Here is a 16,604-nt window from a genome sequence, read left to right as displayed (position 1 = left end):
TCTCCCCAGTCCCTCTCTCCCCTCTCCCCCCTCCCCTGTCCCGTTCCCTCTCTCCCCATTCCCATCTCCCCTGTTCCCTCTCTCCCCTGTTCCGTTCCCTCTCTCCCCATTCCCGTCTCCCCATTCCCTCCCTCCCCATTCCTCTCTCCCCATTCCCATCTCCCCTGTTCTGTTCCCTCTCTCCTCATTCCCATCTCCCCTGTTCCCTCTCTCCCGTGTTCCATTCCCTCTCTCCCCATTCCCATCTCCCCATTCCCATCTCCCCTGTCCCGTTCCCTCTCTCCCTGTTCCCTCTCTCCCCATTCCCATCTCCCCATTCCCTCTCTCCCCTGTTCCGTTCCCTCCCTCCCGTCCCTCTCTCCCTGTTCCCATCTCCCCAGGCCCGTTCCCTCTCTCCCCTGGCCCGTTCCCTCTCTCCCCATTCCCATCTCCCCTGTCCCGTTCCCTCTCTCCCTGTTCCCTCTCTCCCCTGTTCCGTTCCCTCCCTCCCATCCCTCTCTCCCTGTTCCCATCTCCCCTGTCCCTCTCTCTCCCTGTTCCCTCTCTCCCCATTCCCATCTCCCCTGGCCCGTTCCCTCTCTCCCCTCGGCTCTCTCCCTCTCCCTCCCTCTCTCCCCGCTCCGTTTCCCGCAGGATTCCCGGCATTGTCCCGGGAGAGGGCTGGGAATTGTCCTGGGATCCCGCAGCTCTGGAATTCCTGGGAAGGGGAGAGGGATGCGATGCCCTGGGAAAGGGGCGGCGTTACCCCGGGATCCTCCGGCTCCAACATTCCTGGGAAATCCCTTTGAAAAAAATCGGGAATTTTGACAGATAAATAAGGAAATTCCTCGGGAATTCCGATTTTCCTGCTGCTTTTCCCGCTTCCCTCTGGGATAATCCGGGGTGGGGGGGGTGAAGGAATTCCCGGTGGGATTGGTGGGAATCTTGGGAATCGTTGGTCTTGGAAAAGCTGCCGCTGTTAAACGCAGGAATTCCAAGGAATTTCCGGCTTGGAATTTCCCCGTTCCCGGCGTGTGTGGAGCTGGAAAAGCCGCTGGGATTGGGAATATTTAGGGATGGAAATTTCCTCCTAAATGAGGAATTCATTGGGAAGGATCCGATGGCGAGCCCCTGCTGAGGATGCAAATTTATTAGCGAATATTTAAATGATTTTATGAATATGCAAACAAAGCTCATGAATATTCCAACAACTCGGGGACTATTTAAATCGCTTCCCGACAAATAAAACTTGGAATTCTGCTCCTTAAAGGAGGATTTGGGAGGGGAAATAAACAACGGCTCCAGAATGATTCATTAATGATTCATTAATGATTCGTTAATGATTCGTTAATAACGGGAGGATTTGCCTGGAAAATCCCGGGAAAAGTTGGGAATTCTGCTCCTGCATTTCCTCCTCTGCATTCCCAAGGCTCCTATCCCAAATCCCGCAGCTCATTCCCAAAAAATGCCAGCCCGGGAATCTCCGTCCTCGTGGCCAGTGCGGAATATTCCAGCCGGGAATAATTCCCCTGGGAAAAGAGGGAAAAGCGGAATTTTTAAGGAATTCTCGGGGCTTTAATCTAATTTTCCCATTAACCCGAGAATTCCCTGAGAATTCCCACAAAACCCGGGAAATTCCTTCCATCATTCCAGCTCCCCCCAGGGAAAGTTTGCCTGGAATTTGACAGAAATTCCCGGAATTCCACAGAAATTCCGGGAATTCCACAGAAATTCTGGGAATTCCTCCCTGGATTTTTCCAGGCGGCCGCTGTTCCCCGTTTTTCCAGCTCCAATAGAATTTTGAGATTCTCCTTTCCCAATTTTCCGGAGCTTTTGGAGCTATGAACTTCCGGGAGGAGGAATTTGAAGGATGAGCTCCCCAAATTCCCGTGGGAAAATCCCCTTCCCTTGGATAAAAATTCCATCCGGGAGGGGCCGAGCCGCTTCCCGCAGCTCCTGAATTCCCGAGGGAATTCCCGGCAGCAGCCGATCCCTGCGGCTGGAATTCCTGGAGCCGCTCCAGGGATTTTATCCCAAACTTTTCCCCGCTTTTCCCAGCGCTGGAGCAGCCTCGGGATAAATTCCCGCGGGATTCGGGACCCGGGGAGCACCGGGAATCCCGGGAATTGCAGGGAATTCCCAGCCCGGGAATGGCTCCAGGGAGGTTTAGGAAAAGCGGGATTGATCCCGGTGGGATCGCGGGGGAGGAAAGCGCAGCTGGGAAGCAAAAGGATCCCAGGAATGCCGGGAATTGCAGGGAATTCCCAGCTCTGAGCAGCCCGGGAATGGCTCGCGGGGAGTTTGGGAGAAGCGGGGGGGGAAAAGCGGGATCGATCCCGGTGGGAATGGGGGGGGGAGGGAGAATCCAGCTGGGAATCAAAGGGATCAAAGGAATGCCGGGAATCGCAGGGAATTCCCAGGCCGGGAAGTTGGGGAAGAGCGGGATCGATCCCGGTGGGATCGGGCGGGGAAGCGCCGCTGGGGAAGCGGAGCCATCCCGGGATTCCCGGCTGGGAATTCCCGATCCCGGCCGTGCCGGCATTCCAAGGGTTAAGCGCTGCCATTTTGTTCCCGGACATTTCGGGAATGGCGCGGAAATGGCAGCGCTTAACCCTTGGAATGCCGAGAGCCGGGAATTCCAGCGGGAGCCGGGAGCCGCCCCCGCCCTTTCCCGGGAATCCTCATCCCAAAATCCCGCCCGGCTCCGCCTCCTGTCCCGCCCCTCGCCAGGAAAAACCGGGATAAAGCAGGATCGGGGCTTTTCCAGGGGGATGATCCCGCTTTTCCACCTGTTGTTAGCTCAAAGTTGGGCGTGGGAAATGTGGGATTGGCGCAGAATTCCCGGGGAAAAGTTTGGGAATCTCGCCGGGATGAAGCCGAGCGCTGACACGTGCGGGGATTGGAGTTGTTGAGCTGGGAATTCCCATGGATTTTCCCGGGATCGCTGAGTTCCCAGAGGAAACAAAAATTCCCAGGGGAAAGGAATTCCCAGGAATGTTGGGATGATCCAAGGCTGGGGTGTCCAGGAATCCCTGCTGGGAATCCTCGGGAGCAGCAGCAAATCCATGGAAAACATTCCCTGAGGAGCCTTGGAAGTGTTTGATTCCCACTTTTCCACCTCTGGGAATTTGGGGTTTGGTTGGTTTTTTTCCCCTAAATTTTGGTTGTTGGAATTTTTTTGCCTCCCAAAATTCCTGGAGTTGGATGGGAACAACTCGGAGAGGAATTCCAGGAGAGGAAGGGATGTGGGAAAAGATGGAATTTGCAGCCCGAGTTTGTCCATTTCCATTGGAATTTTCATCGGGATTTTATTTGGGAATTTCCCTCCGAAACCTCCTCCCATCCAATCCCATTCCCATTCCTGGAATCACACCTGGAAAACCCAGCTGGAAATCCTTTTTTTCCGAGGTTTTCCTGCAATTTCGGAGGGACTTTTTTCCCTCTTTTTCCCCTCTTTTTTCCCTCCGTTTTCCCTCTTTTCTCTGCCTTGGGCGCTGGGATGGGCTGGAATTGTCCTGGAAAAACACCGGGAATTCCAGCAGGATTCTGTTCCCTCTGGAAGGACGGAAGGTTTTCCTTTTCCATCCCTTTTCCATCCCTTTTCCATCCCCTTTTCCATCCCTTTTCCACCCCTTTTCCATCCCTTTTCCATCCCCTTTTCCATCCCTTTTCCACCCCTTTTCCATCCCTTTTCCACCCCTTTTCCATCCCCTTTCCATCCCCTTTTCCAACCCCTTTTCCATCCCCTTTTCCATCCCTTTTCCATCCCCTTTTCCATCCCTTTTCCAACCCCTTTTCCATCCCCTTTTCCATCCCTTTTCCACCCCTTTTCCATCCCTTTTCCACCCCTTTTCCATCCCTTTTTCCATCCCTTTTCCAACCCTTTTCCATCCCCTTTTCCATCCCTTTTCCATCCCTTTTCCACCTTTTTTCCATCCCCTTTTCCATCCCTTTTTCCATCCCTTTTCCATCCCCTTTTCCATCCCTTTTCCATCCCCTTTTCCAACCCCTTTTCCAGCCCTTTTCCAGCCCTTTTCCAGCTGCTCCATTCCTATCCCATTTCCCTCCTTTTTTTCGGGATCCCAGCTCAATTCCCAACACCCAAATCCCTTTTCCGGCCGGAATTCCATCGGGAAATGCAGCTGGGATGGGCTTGGAAAACCTGGGATCATGGGAATCCTGGGAAAGGTCACAGGATCCCAATCCCTGGAAGCAGGGACTGGAGCAATCCCAACTTCCAGCAGCTGCCCCAGCTTGGAAAATCCTGGAAAATCCTGGAAAATCCTGGCTTGGATCCCTCCAGGAGCAGGGAGAAATCCCAACTTGAGCAGGGCAATTCCAGAGAGAAAATTCCAGGATTCCCACCTCGCCTTTCTCGCCTGATTCCTGAATTTTGGGAAGCTTTGGGAATCAGGGAGATCCCCATGACAATGTTGGAATTCCAAGATCCCTTCCCTGCTTTGGGTTTTTTGTGGAATTTGGCCTTTGGGGATTTTTTTTCCGGTGGCTTTGGATCCTCTGGCAGCCCCGAATTCCCGGCAGGATTCCCCCGGGATGCTCCCACTGCCATTCGAGGCTGTTCCCACTTGGATTTTGCTCCATGGGAAAAGCTGGATTCGGGATCAGCCCCGGGATTGCTCTTCCCAAAGTTTGCTCCCGGCACCCGCCGGACTTTGCCCTGTTGGGAAACGCAGGGATCTGATCCCCAAATCCCGGGATTTTTAACCCCCTCGTGGCTCCCCTTTCCCGGGATTTTTTAACTCCTTGATGTCGCCCTTTTCCCGGGATTTTTCCCCCCTTTCCCAGGATTTTCCCTCCCTTTTCCTGGGAATTTTCCCCCCCCTTTCCTGGGATTTTTTCCCCCCATTCCTGGGATTTTTTCCCTGCTTTCCTGGGATTTTTCCCCCCTTTTCCCAGGATTTTTCCCCCCCCCTTTCCTGATGCTTTTTCCTCCTTTTCCCAGGATTTTTCCCAGGATTTTCCCCAGGATTTTCCCTCCCTTCCCCGATACTTTTCCCAGGATTTTTTAACCCTTTGATGTCTTTGCTTTCCCAGTATTTTCCCCCCTTTTCCCAGGATTTTTCCCAGCATTTTCCCCCCCTTCCCCAATACTTTTCCCCCTTTTCCCAGGATTTTTCCCAGGATTTCCCCCCCCTTTTCCCAGCATTTTTCCCAGCATTTTCCCCCCCTTCCCCAATACTTTCCCCCCTTTTCCCAGCATTTTTCCCAGGATTTTTCCCCGGATTTTCCCCCCCTTCCCCAATACTTTTCCCAGGATTTTTCCCAGCATTTTCCCCAGGATTTCCCCCCCCTTTCCCGATACTTTTCCCAGGATTTTTCCCAGCATTTTCCCCCCCTTCCCCAATACTTTCCCCCCTTTTCCCAGCATTTTTCCCAGGATTTTCCCCCGCCTTTTCCCAGGATTTTTCCCAGGATTTCCACCCCCCTTTTCCCAGGATTTTTCCCAGGATTTTTCCCCGGATTTTCCCCCCCTTCCCCAATACTTTCCCCCCTTTTCCCAGCATTTTCCCCAGGATTTCCCCCCCCTTTCCCGATACTTTTCCCAGGACTTTTCCCAGCATTTTCCCCCCCTTCCCCAATACTTTCCCCCCTTTTCCCAGCATTTTTCCCAGGATTTTCCCCCGCCTTTTCCCAGCATTTTTCCCAGGATTTTTCCCCGGATTTTCCCCCCCTTCCCCAATACTTTTCCCAGGATTTTTCCCCGGATTTTCCCCCCTTTCCCCAATACTTTCTCCCCTTTTCCCAGCATTTTTCCCAGGATTTTCCCCCCCCTTTCCCGATACTTTTCCCAGGATTTTTCCCAGCATTTCCCCCCCCTTCCCCGATACTCCCCCCCCTTTTCCCGGGATTTTTAACCCTTTCCCATCTCGCAGGCTCTCACCATGAGCGAGGACTCATGCCGCACCCGGAGCCAGAAGCGCGCCCTGGAGCGGGAATCGGAGCCGGACAATAAAAAACTCAGGATGGACAAAGGAATTCTGGGATCGGAGCTCAATTCCGAGGGCGACATGAAAATCAAAGCGGATCCCGGAGCCGGGAAAATCCCGGGAATGCTGAAAAGTGGGGAAGTCAAAGCCACCATCAAAGTGGAGCTGCCGGCCGGGGATGAGCCCGTGGATATGAGCACATCCAAAGGGTGAGGATTCCTTGGAATTCCGGGAATTGTTGGCCTTGGGAAGGAGCTCGGAGCCCTTCTCATCCCGGTTTTTATTGGGATGTGGCTCGGGAAGGAGTTGGAATTGAGCTGGGGTGGTTTTGGGGAAGTTCCGGTTCCAAGATCTGGCAGATTCCCGGTTTTTCCTTTGGAAGCTGCCGTGGAAAAGTTGGGAAGAGAATCCCGTGGTTCAGGTGGGAAAGGCCTGGAAGCTCATCCCATTCCATGGGCGATTCCCACGAATCCAGGCCCCATCCCAGCTGGATTTCCTTGGAGCTGCCAATGGAATTCCAGCAGGAAAAGGGGTTTGGGATTTGGGAATTGCTCATTCCCGGCTCATTCCTGGCTCATTCCCAGCCCTTATCCCGGCCCAGCCAATCCCACTTTTCCTCTCCGGGTGCCTCCAGCTCCAGGAAAAATCCGGGAATGCTCCACCAGTGCCACTTCCATTGGAATTCCCTGGATTTGGAGATTCCCAGGCTCGCTGTGCCCTCTAGAGGACATTCCCTGATCCTTTGGAATTTTCCCGCTTTCCCACTCCTAAAATTCCCGCTCTGGGCCCTTTTCCCAACGCTGGCATTCCCTGGATGTCTCCAGAGGCTTTTCCTGCCCCTTCCTGTGATCCCTCTGGAATGATCCCAGCCGGAATTCCCAAATCCTGCTGATCCCAGTGGTTTTCCCTGGGAATGGAGCCGGGATTTATCCCAGGAATTCAGGTGGAAGGAGCAGCTCCGAGCCTGAGCACCGAATCCCTGGAATACCGGCAGCATTCCATGGGATTGGGATGGATTTGCCCATCCGTGCTGAGGATTCCGGGATTCCCGGTGGGAAATGATCCAAAGGTTTCAGTGGGGGAGGAAAACGGCGCCAGAAAACCCTGGAATTGGGATGAGGGAATAAATGTGGAATGTTGGGAATTCCTTCGGATCCGAGGCGGGAAAAGCCACGAATTTCCAATATTTGGGATTCGGGAAGGAGATGGAAAAGGAGGAATGGGATTTTTCCTTTTGGGAATGAAGGAGGAGTGGGAAGGGCCCCGTTTTTCCCTGGATTTGGGGTGGGATGAGCCCTGGAAAGATTCCATGGAAAAGTTCCTGATGGGAAGGAATTCCCAATTTCCATGGAATTGGAGGATTTTATGGACTTTTCCCACCCAAATCCCAGGATTGCTCTGTGGTTTTGGGACATTTTGGGAAGCACAGATTGAGCTGGGATTGTTCCCGATTGGAGAGATTTGGGATCAATCCCAGAATCCTGGAATGGTTTGGATTCGGAAGGGTCCCAAAGTTATCCAGTCCTTCTGGAAAAGGGCTGGAAAAGCAATGGAAAAGGGGCTGGAACAGGGATGGGAAAGGGGATGGAAAAGGGTTGGAAAATGCCTGGCAAAGGGGTTGGAAAAGGGGTTGGAACAGGGTTGGGAAAGCGTTGGGAAAGTGCTGGGAAAGGGGCTGGAATAGGGCTGGAAAAGCCCTGTGGGAGGGGCTGGAAAAGGGGTTGGAAAAGGGTCAGAAATGCCCTGGGAAAGTGCTGGAAAAGCGCTGGGACAGGGGCTGGAACTGGTTTGGAAAAGCCCTGGGAAAGCGCTGGAAAGGGGGGGTTGGAAAAGGGATGGGAAAGCTCTGGAAAAGGGCTGGGAAAAGGCTGGGACAGGGCTGAGGGCAGAGCTGGGACAGGGCTGGGACAGAGCTGAGGGCAGAGCTGAGGGCAGGGCTGAGGGCAGAGCTGGGACAGAGCTGGGACAGGGCTGAGGGCAGAGCTGAGGGCAGAGCTGAGGGCAGAGCTGAGGGCAGAGCTGAGGGCAGAGCTGGGACAGAGCTGAGGGCAGAGCTGAGGGCAGAGCTGGGACAGAGCTGGGACAGGGCTGAGGGCAGAGCTGGGACAGGGCTGAGGGCAGGGCTGAGGGCAGAGCTGAGGGCAGAGCTGGGGCAGAGCTGAGGGCAGAGCTGGGACAGAGCTGAGGGCAGAGCTGAGGGCAGAGCTGAGGGCAGAGCTGGGACAGGGCTGAGGGCAGAGCTGGGACAGAGCTGGGACAGAGCTGAGGGCAGGGCTGAGGGCAGAGCTGGGACAGGGCTGAGGGCAGAGCTGGGACAGAGCTGAGGGCAGGGCTGGGACAGAGCTGAGGGCAGAGCTGGGACAGGGCTGAGGGCAGAGCTGGGACAGAGCTGAGGGCAGAGCTGGGACAGGGCTGAGGGCAGAGCTGGGACAGAGCTGAGGGCAGAGCTGGGACAGAGCTGAGGGCAGAGCTGGGACAGGGCTGAGGGCAGAGCTGGGACAGGGCTGAGGGCAGAGCTGAGGGCAGAGCTGGGACAGGGCTGAGGGCAGAGCTGAGGGCAGAGCTGGGACAGAGCTGAGGGCAGAGCTGGGACAGAGCTGAGGGCAGGGCTGGGGCAGAGCTGGGGCAGGGCTGGGGCAGGGCTGAGGGCAGAGCTGAGGGCAGAGCTGGGGCAGAGCTGAGGGCAGAGCTGGGACAGGGCTGAGGGCAGAGCTGGGACAGGGCTGAGGGCAGAGCTGGGACAGAGCTGAGGGCAGAGCTGGGACAGAGCTGGGACAGAGCTGGGACAGGGCTGAGGGCAGGGCTGAGGGCAGAGCTGAGGGCAGAGCTGGGACAGAGCTGAGGGCAGGGCTGGGGCAGAGCTGAGGGCAGAGCTGGGACAGGGCTGAGGGCAGAGCTGGGACAGAGCTGAGGGCAGAGCTGGGACAGAGCTGAGGGCAGAGCTGGGACAGGGCTGAGGGCAGGGCTGGGACAGAGCTGAGGGCAGAGCTGGGACAGGGCTGAGGGCAGGGCTGGGACAGGGCTGAGGGCAGAGCTGGGACAGAGCTGAGGGCAGAGCTGAGGGCAGAGCTGAGGGCAGGGCTGAGGGCAGAGCTGGGACAGAGCTGAGGGCAGAGCTGAGGGCAGAGCTGGGACAGGGCTGAGGGCAGAGCTGGGACAGAGCTGAGGGCAGGGCTGAGGGCAGAGCTGAGGGCAGGGCTGAGGGCAGAGCTGGGACAGGGCTGAGGGCAGAGCTGGGACAGAGCTGAGGGCAGGGCTGAGGGCATTCCCGCATTGCCACCGTTCCCTGACTCCCACCATTCCCTGCCTCCCACCATTCCCTGCCTCCCACCATCCCCTGCCTCCCACCATCCCCTGTCTCCCGCCATCCCCTGACTGCCGCCGTTCCGTGTCCCTCAGGGAGGTGCGGCGGGAGCGCCGGGTGCCGTCGCCGGACGTGATCGTGCTGTCGGACACGGAGCCCTCGAGCCCGCGCCTCAACGGCCTGAGCGGCCCCGGCCCCGGCCTGACGCAGCCCCCGGGGCAGCCCCGCGCCGACGCCCTCCTGGTGAGTCCGGCCCCGCATCCCGAGATCTGAGGGTGGAATTCCAGCTGGGAATCTCACGGTGCTCGAAGCTCTTTAGTTCGGCATCAGATTTCGGATTTTGCTGTAATTTTGAGGTCGCCAGTGGAGTTGATGAATTCTCAAATCCCAAAATCTCAAATTCGAAACCGCAGATTTATCCTCATTTAACCTTTCCCACTTATTTGTTTAATGGAAAATGTCCTAAACCCCACGTTTTCCCTCAAAACTCCCTCCCAGCTCCATCCATTCCCATTTATTTCTGCCAGTGACTCCCAGCAGCCGATCCCAGCTGGGAATTCAGACTCAACCTTGGGATTTTTCCATAATTTCGAGCTCCCAAATGGAATTCTGAATTCCCAAATCCCTCTCCCAGTCTGGATTTAACCCCATTGAACATTTCCCATTCATTTTTTATGGAAAAATCCACATTGTCCCCTCAGAATTCCCTCCCTTCTCCATCCATTCCCATTTATTTCTGCCAGTGACACCCAGGAGCCAATCCCAGCCAGGAATTCGGGCTCAACTTTGGGATTTTCCTGCCATTTCAAGCTTCCAAATGGACTTTTTGAATTCCCAAATCCCTTGCCCATCTGGATTTATCCCCATTTAACCTTTCCCATTCGTTTTTTTATGGAAAAATCCACATTTTCCCCTCAGAATTCCCTCCCTTCTCCATCCATTCCCATCTGTTCGTGACAGTGGCAATTCCAGCTGGGAATCTCACGGTGCTCAAAGCTCTTTAGTTCAGCATCAGATTTGGGATTTTTCCATAATTTTGAGCTTCCAAATGGAATTTTGAATTCCCAAATCCCAGATTTATCCCCATTTAACCTTTCCCACTTATTTGTTTAATGGAAAATGTCCTAAACCCCACGTTTTCCCTCAAAACTCCCTCCCAGCTCCATCCATTCCCATTTCTTTCTGCCAGTGACACCCAGGAGCCGATCCCAGCTGGGAATTCAGACTCAACCTTGGGATTTTTCCATAATTTCGAGCTCCCAAATGGAATTTTGAATTCCCAAGTCCCTCTCCCAGTCTGGATTTAACCCCATTTAACCTTTCCCATTGGTTTTTTGTGGAAAAATCCACGTTTTCCCCTCAGAATTCCCTCCCTTCTCCATCCATTCCCATTTATTTCTGCCGGTGACACCCAGGAGCCGATCCCAGCCGGGAATTCAGACTCAACCTTGGGATTTGTCCATAATTTCAAGCTTCCAAATGGAATTTTGAATTCCCAAATCCCTCTCCCAGTCTTGATTTAACCCCATTTAACCTTTCCCATTCATTTTTTATGGAAAAATCCATGTTTTCCCCTCAGAATTCCCTCCCTTCTCCACCCATTCCCATTTATTTCTGCCAGTGACACCCAGGAGCCGATCCCAGCTGGGAATTCAGACTCAACCTTGGGATTTTTCCATAATTTCAAGCTTCCAGATGGAATTTTGAATTCCCAAACCCCAGATTTATCCCCATTTAACCTCCCCCACTTCTTTTTAAACGGAAAAACCCCTCACTCCCCCTCAGAACTCCCTCCCCCCCTCCATCCATTCCCGTTCCCTCGCGCCGCCGACCCTCGGGATCCGATTCCAGCCGGGAATTCTCACCGTGCCTCTGTCTGGGCCCCTTCCCCCCTCCCTGCTTTCCCGTTTTCCCGGCTTTCCAGCGGAGCAGCCCCGAGGAGCGGGAGAGGCTCATCAAGCAGCTGAAGGAGGAGCTGCGGCTGGAGGAGGCCAAGTTGGTGCTCCTGAAAAAGCTCCGGCAAAGCCAAATCCAGAAGGAGACCCCGGCTCCCAAGGTAGGGATATTCCCGCTTTTCCCGGCCGTTTTCAACCCCTCTCCCGGGATTTCTCAACTCCCTGCTGTCTCCCCTTTCCCTGGGTTTTTATCTCCTTGCTGTCTCCCTTTCTTGGGGATTTTGAACTCCTTGGTTTCTCCCCTTTCCCAAGATTTCGCAACTTCTTGGTCTCCCTTTTGTCCAGGATTTTTTAACCCCTTTCCTGGGATTCTTTTAACCCCTTTCCCGGGATTTTTAACTCTCTGCTGTCTCCCCTTTCCTTGGATTTTTTAACCCCTTTCCCAGGATTTTTGGACCCCTTTCCCCAGGATTTCTCAACTCCCTGCTGTCTCCCTTTCCCAGGATTTTTAAATCCCTTCCCCAGGATTTTTTATCTCCCTGGCGTCTCCCCTTTCCCGGCATTTTCCCGCCATTCTCCCGGAATTCCGAGTGCTCCAGGATCAAACCTCAACAAGGCCCCGCATCCCTGAATTCTGCAGGGAACGGAATTCTGCAGGAACGAGCGCCGAGCTGGGAATCCTTGGACTGATGGGGCAGGAATTCCTCCTGAATTTCTTAACATCCAAAGGATTTTTCCCAAACTTCCCACGCTGGAATTACGGGAATGCTGAAGCGGCCTCCGTGCCCATTTTCCCGCTAATTCCCGAATTCCCTGCGTGTGGAGAAGAGCGGGAAGAGGGAGGAGGGGGAGCCCATCCTGGAGGATTTTTCCCGCCGATCCCTGAGGAGCCGGAGCTGTGCGCATTCCCTGCTTTCTGTATTCCCGCTTTTCCAGCCTTATCCCGCTGCTCTCTCTCCGCTTTTTCCTTTTCCAGCCCTCCGGCCCCTCTGGAAGCGCTGCGGCCACGCCCCCGCCCTTGGTGCGGGGCCCTCAGGCTGTTCCCGCTGGGAAAACTTCCCTCCAGGTCAGTGGGAGCCGGGAAAAGAGCCCGGGAAAAGCGGCAAATCCCGGGAAAAGCAGAGCCAGGATTCCCCAGCTCCCACAGCATCCCAGCGGGAGGTTTTCTAGGGATAACGGGCCGGGAGGAAAACTGGGATGGGATTTCCATGGGGTTGTTTTCCAGCTGGGCATTCTGGAGTAAATCTGGGAGTGATTCCGTTGGAGGACAGGGAATTCTCTCTGGAATTGCTGAGGGAATCCCGGGATTTTCTGGAGGGAATCCCAGGATTCTCTCAGGAAGAGCTCAGGGAATGCCAGGATCCTGTCTGGAAGAGCTGAGGGAATCCTGGGATTCTCTGTGAGGGAATCGTGGGATTTTCTCTGGAAGAGCTGAGGGAATCCTGGGATTCTCTGTGTGGGAATCATGGGATTTTCTTTGGAAGAGCTCAGGGAATCCTGGGATTCTCTGTGAAGGAATCGCTGGATCCTGTCTGGAAAAGCTGAAGGAATCCCTGGAATCTCTTTGAAAGGGCTGAGGGAATCCCGGGATTCTCTGTGAGGGAACCAGAGGATTCTTTCTGGAATTGCTGAGGGAATCCTGGGATTCTCTGTGAGGGAATTCCTGGATTCTCTCTGAAAAAGCTCAGGGAATCCCAGAATTCTTTGGGAGGGAATTCCTGGATTCTCTCTGGAAGGGCTGAGGGAATGATGGGATTCTCTGTCAGGGAATCCTGGGATTCTCTCTGAGGGAATCACAGGATTTTCTCTGGAAAAGGTGAGGGAATCAAGGAATTCTTTCTGGAAAAGCTGAGGGAATCCCTGGATTCTCTCAGGAAGAGCTCAGGGAATCCCTGGATTCTCTGTGATGTTGGATGAGGGCTTGGAAAGATCCCATTCCAGGCTGAATGAAATCCTGGGAATCCTTAGGGAAGGCAGATCCCGAGTCCATGGACAGCTGTCAATTATCCCCTGAATCCAGGGCCGTGCTTTGGGATTTACAACATTCCTGCTTTTTTCTCCTTGGGATAATGGGAACCAAATTCCCAAACTGCTCCAGCACGAGGGATTTCCCCATGGAAAAGGGTTTGGAAAACCCCTGGAATTCCGGGCCTGAGGAAAGGGAGGGATTTGCTCTCCTTTGGGAGCCATTCCCAAATCCAGAGGTGCACTTGGAGCACTTCCAGAGGAGCTGGAGCGGGAGGGAAACCTTCAGCCAGGGAATGTGGGAGCTCAATCCCAAAAATCCATCTTATCCCAATGAATCCTGTGGAATTGGGGGCCAATGAACCTGGATTGGCTTTGGCTTGAGCGAGCCCTGATTGCAGAGGGGGGGAATGGGATCGAACTTCCCGAACTTCCCGACATCCCAAATCCTGCGGGAAGTGGGAGCTTCCTTATCCCAGAGGTTGGGAAGGAGGGAAGACAGGGAGCAGCCTCTGGAAAACCCCAGGATTGGGATGTGGAGGAGTTTTGGGAATCTCCCACCCCAGCACCAGGAGGAATTCTGAGGATTGGAGCCGGGAACCCTCGGGCAGCAGCTTTTCCAAACTCCTTTCGCCGGATTCCTTTTCCTCTTCCCTGATTTTTCCTGAAGTTTTTCTTTCCTCCTCCCTTTTTTTCCCTTCCTTTTTCCTCTTCCATGATTTTTCCCAAAGCTTTCCTTTCTTCCTGCTGTTTTTTCCCTGCTTTTCCTTTCCCTCCACGAATCCCAACCCTTCCACTCCCCATTCCCACAATTCCCCCCACTTTTATCCCCGTTTTTATCCCATTCCCACCACTTTTATCCCCATTTTTGTCCCATTCCCACCATTTTTATCCCATTCCCATCACTTTTATCCTCATTTTTATCCATTCCCACCACTTTTATCCCATTCCCACCACTTTTATCCCATTCCCACCACTTTTATCCCACTTTTATCACATTCCCATCACTTTTATCCCAATTTTTGTCCCATTCCCACCACTTTTATCCCATTCCCACCACTTTTACCCCAATTTTTTTCCCATTCCCACCACTTTTATCCCCATTTTTATCCCATTCCCACCACTTTTATCCCCATTTTTTCCCATTCCCGCCACTTTTATCCCATTCCCACCACTTTTACCCCAATTTTTTTCCCATTCCCACCACTTTTATCCCCATTTTTATCCCATTCCCACCGCTTTTATCCCAATTTTTTTCCCATTCCCACCACTTTTATCCCCATTTTTATCCCATTCCCATCACTTTTATCCTCATTTTTATCCATTCCCACCACTTTTATCACATTCCCATCACTTTTATCCCAATTTTTGTCCCATTCCCACCACTTTTATCCCATTCCCACCACTTTTATCCCAATTTTTTTCCCATTCCCACCACTTTTATCCCCATTTTTATCCATTCCACCACTTTTATCCTTATTTTTGTCCCATTCCCACCACTTTTATCCCATTCCCACCACTTTTATCCCCATTTTTGTCCATTCCCACCACTTTTATCCCAATTTTTATCCATCCCCACCACTTTTATCCCATTCCCACCACTTCTATCCCAATTTTTTTCCCATTCCCACCACTTTTATCCCATTCCCACCACTTTTACCCCAATTTTTATCCATTCCACCACTTTTATCCCAATTTTTATCCCATTCCCACCATTTTTTTCCCATTCCCACCACTTCTATCCCCATTTTTATCCCATTCCCACCATTTTTATCCCCATTTTTATCCATTCCACCACTTTTATCCCCATTTTTGTCCCATTCCCACCACTTTTATCCCATTCCCACCACTTTTATCCCCATTTTTGTCCCATTCCCACCATTTTTATCCCATTCCTATCACTTTTATCCCCATTTTTGTCCATTCCCACCACTTTTATCCCAATTTTTATCCATCCCCACCACTTTTATCCCATTCCCACCACTTCTATCCCCATTTTTATCCCATTCCCACCATTTTTATCCCATTCCCACCACTTTTATCCCAATTTTTTTCCCATTCCCACCACTTTTATCCCAATTTTTATCCCATTCCCACCATTTTTTTCCCATTCCCACCACTTCTATCCCCATTTTTATCCCATTCCCACCACTTTTTTCCCCACCACCGCAGCCCCCCCGGCCCCATTCCCACCCTGCCCCATTCCCATCCTTCCCAGCCTTTCTCCCACCTCCGGATCACGCCTTTTCCCTCTTTTCCAGACCTCTTCCAGCCGGATTCCTGGCACTGTGATCCCTCCTCCCTTGGTCCGGGGGGGCCAAGCGGCCTCTTCCAAGCTGGGAACGCAGCCGAGCCCCCAGATCGTGATGCCCCCCCTGGTCCGAGGGGCCCAGGTGAGCTTTTCCCGCTCCTTTTCCAGCTCCTTTTCCAGCTTTTCCCACTCCCAATCCATGAAAAAAAAATCCAGGAGTTCTTCCTGGCGTTGCTTGAAAGACCCGGCGCTATTCCAGCGCTCCCAAGAGAATGTTCTTTCCTGTAATTATTGGGATTCGGGCGCCTCATTCTGGGTGCCAGGGTTTTTTTGGGAGAGCAGGATGAGGGAATGGAACCAATCCCTGATTTTTCCATGTTTTTCCCTCTCGTTAGCCTTTGTATCCCATCAATCCCAGCTTTTCAATGATAAAATTCCCTTTTTTCCCCTGATTTTCTGTCTTGGGGAAGAGGGAATGGAACCAATCCCTGATTTTTCCATGTTTTTCCCTCTCGTTATCCTTTGTATCCCATCAATCCCAACTTTTCAATGGTGAAATTCCCTTTTTTCCCTGATTTTCTGCCCTGGGCTTGGATAAGAGCTGCTGGAATGAGGGGATCGACTGGAATCAGTCTTGGATCACCTGGAAAAGCAAACTGAGGCATCAGGGAAGGAGCAGGAAAATTCCAATTGGATCCAGCCCAAAATTCCTGCATCCATGGAATTCCAGGGAAAAACCCAGGATTTCTTCTGGAGCTCTGAGCTCCTGCAGAGCCAGAGGGATGGGAAGGGAGAGGTTTGGGAATTCTGTTTTCCTCCTGCTCTGAGTAAGGAGGGAAAAACTCATCCCAAGGAATAACTTCCCTAAGGAATTCAAATAGAACAGGAAACTGGAAACTCCAGGAGCTGGACTCGGAAACTTGGGAATTTTGGGGCTGGAATGCTCAGAGCATCCCTTGTCCCAGGGTTTTATTGGGATGGAGGGAAAGGGAAGAACATTCCAGGTGGTTTTCCATGGATTTTTTTCACGGTTGTGCCTTGCTCCTTCCCAATTTTCCCTGTGATCCCACTGGATTCCCACCTCTCCCTGTGTTTTTCCATGTGTTCCCAGCAAATCCACACCATCCAGCAGCACTCAGAAACTTGGGAATTTCCAGCTGGAATGTGGTGGCCTCTGGGATCCTTGTCCCATAATTTTGGAGGGAATGGGAATGATGGAGAGAAAGTAAAGAACATTCCAGGGGCGTTTTTCCATGGATTTT

The 16,604-nt window shown here is 53.0% G+C and overlaps 1 protein-coding gene across 3 annotated transcripts in view; it reads left to right on the top strand.

Moving 5' to 3' along the window:
- Positions 1–16,604, top strand: part of GATAD2A (GATA zinc finger domain containing 2A) — a 46,139-nt gene that overhangs the window by 17,893 nt on the left and 11,642 nt on the right. For 2 of the 3 annotated variants that reach the window (XM_082297930.1, XM_082297928.1), the window contains exons 3-7: positions 5,874–6,136; positions 9,327–9,474; positions 11,156–11,287; positions 12,103–12,192; positions 15,353–15,484. In XM_082297930.1, the coding sequence (XP_082154056.1) occupies positions 5,883–6,136; positions 9,327–9,474; positions 11,156–11,287; positions 12,103–12,192; positions 15,353–15,484 (756 nt within the window). In that variant the 5' untranslated portion in view covers positions 5,874–5,882. The remainder of the gene's footprint in view (positions 1–5,873; positions 6,137–9,326; positions 9,475–11,155; positions 11,288–12,102; positions 12,193–15,352; positions 15,485–16,604) is intronic. The other variant, XM_082297929.1, reaches the window with a different exon arrangement.

The sequence above is a fragment of the Coloeus monedula genome (genome assembly GCF_965178545.1).
Source record: "Coloeus monedula genome assembly, chromosome: 27".
In the NCBI taxonomy this organism is placed as follows: domain Eukaryota; kingdom Metazoa; phylum Chordata; class Aves; order Passeriformes; family Corvidae; genus Coloeus; species Coloeus monedula.
This window is presented reverse-complemented; position numbering and strand designations above follow the sequence as displayed.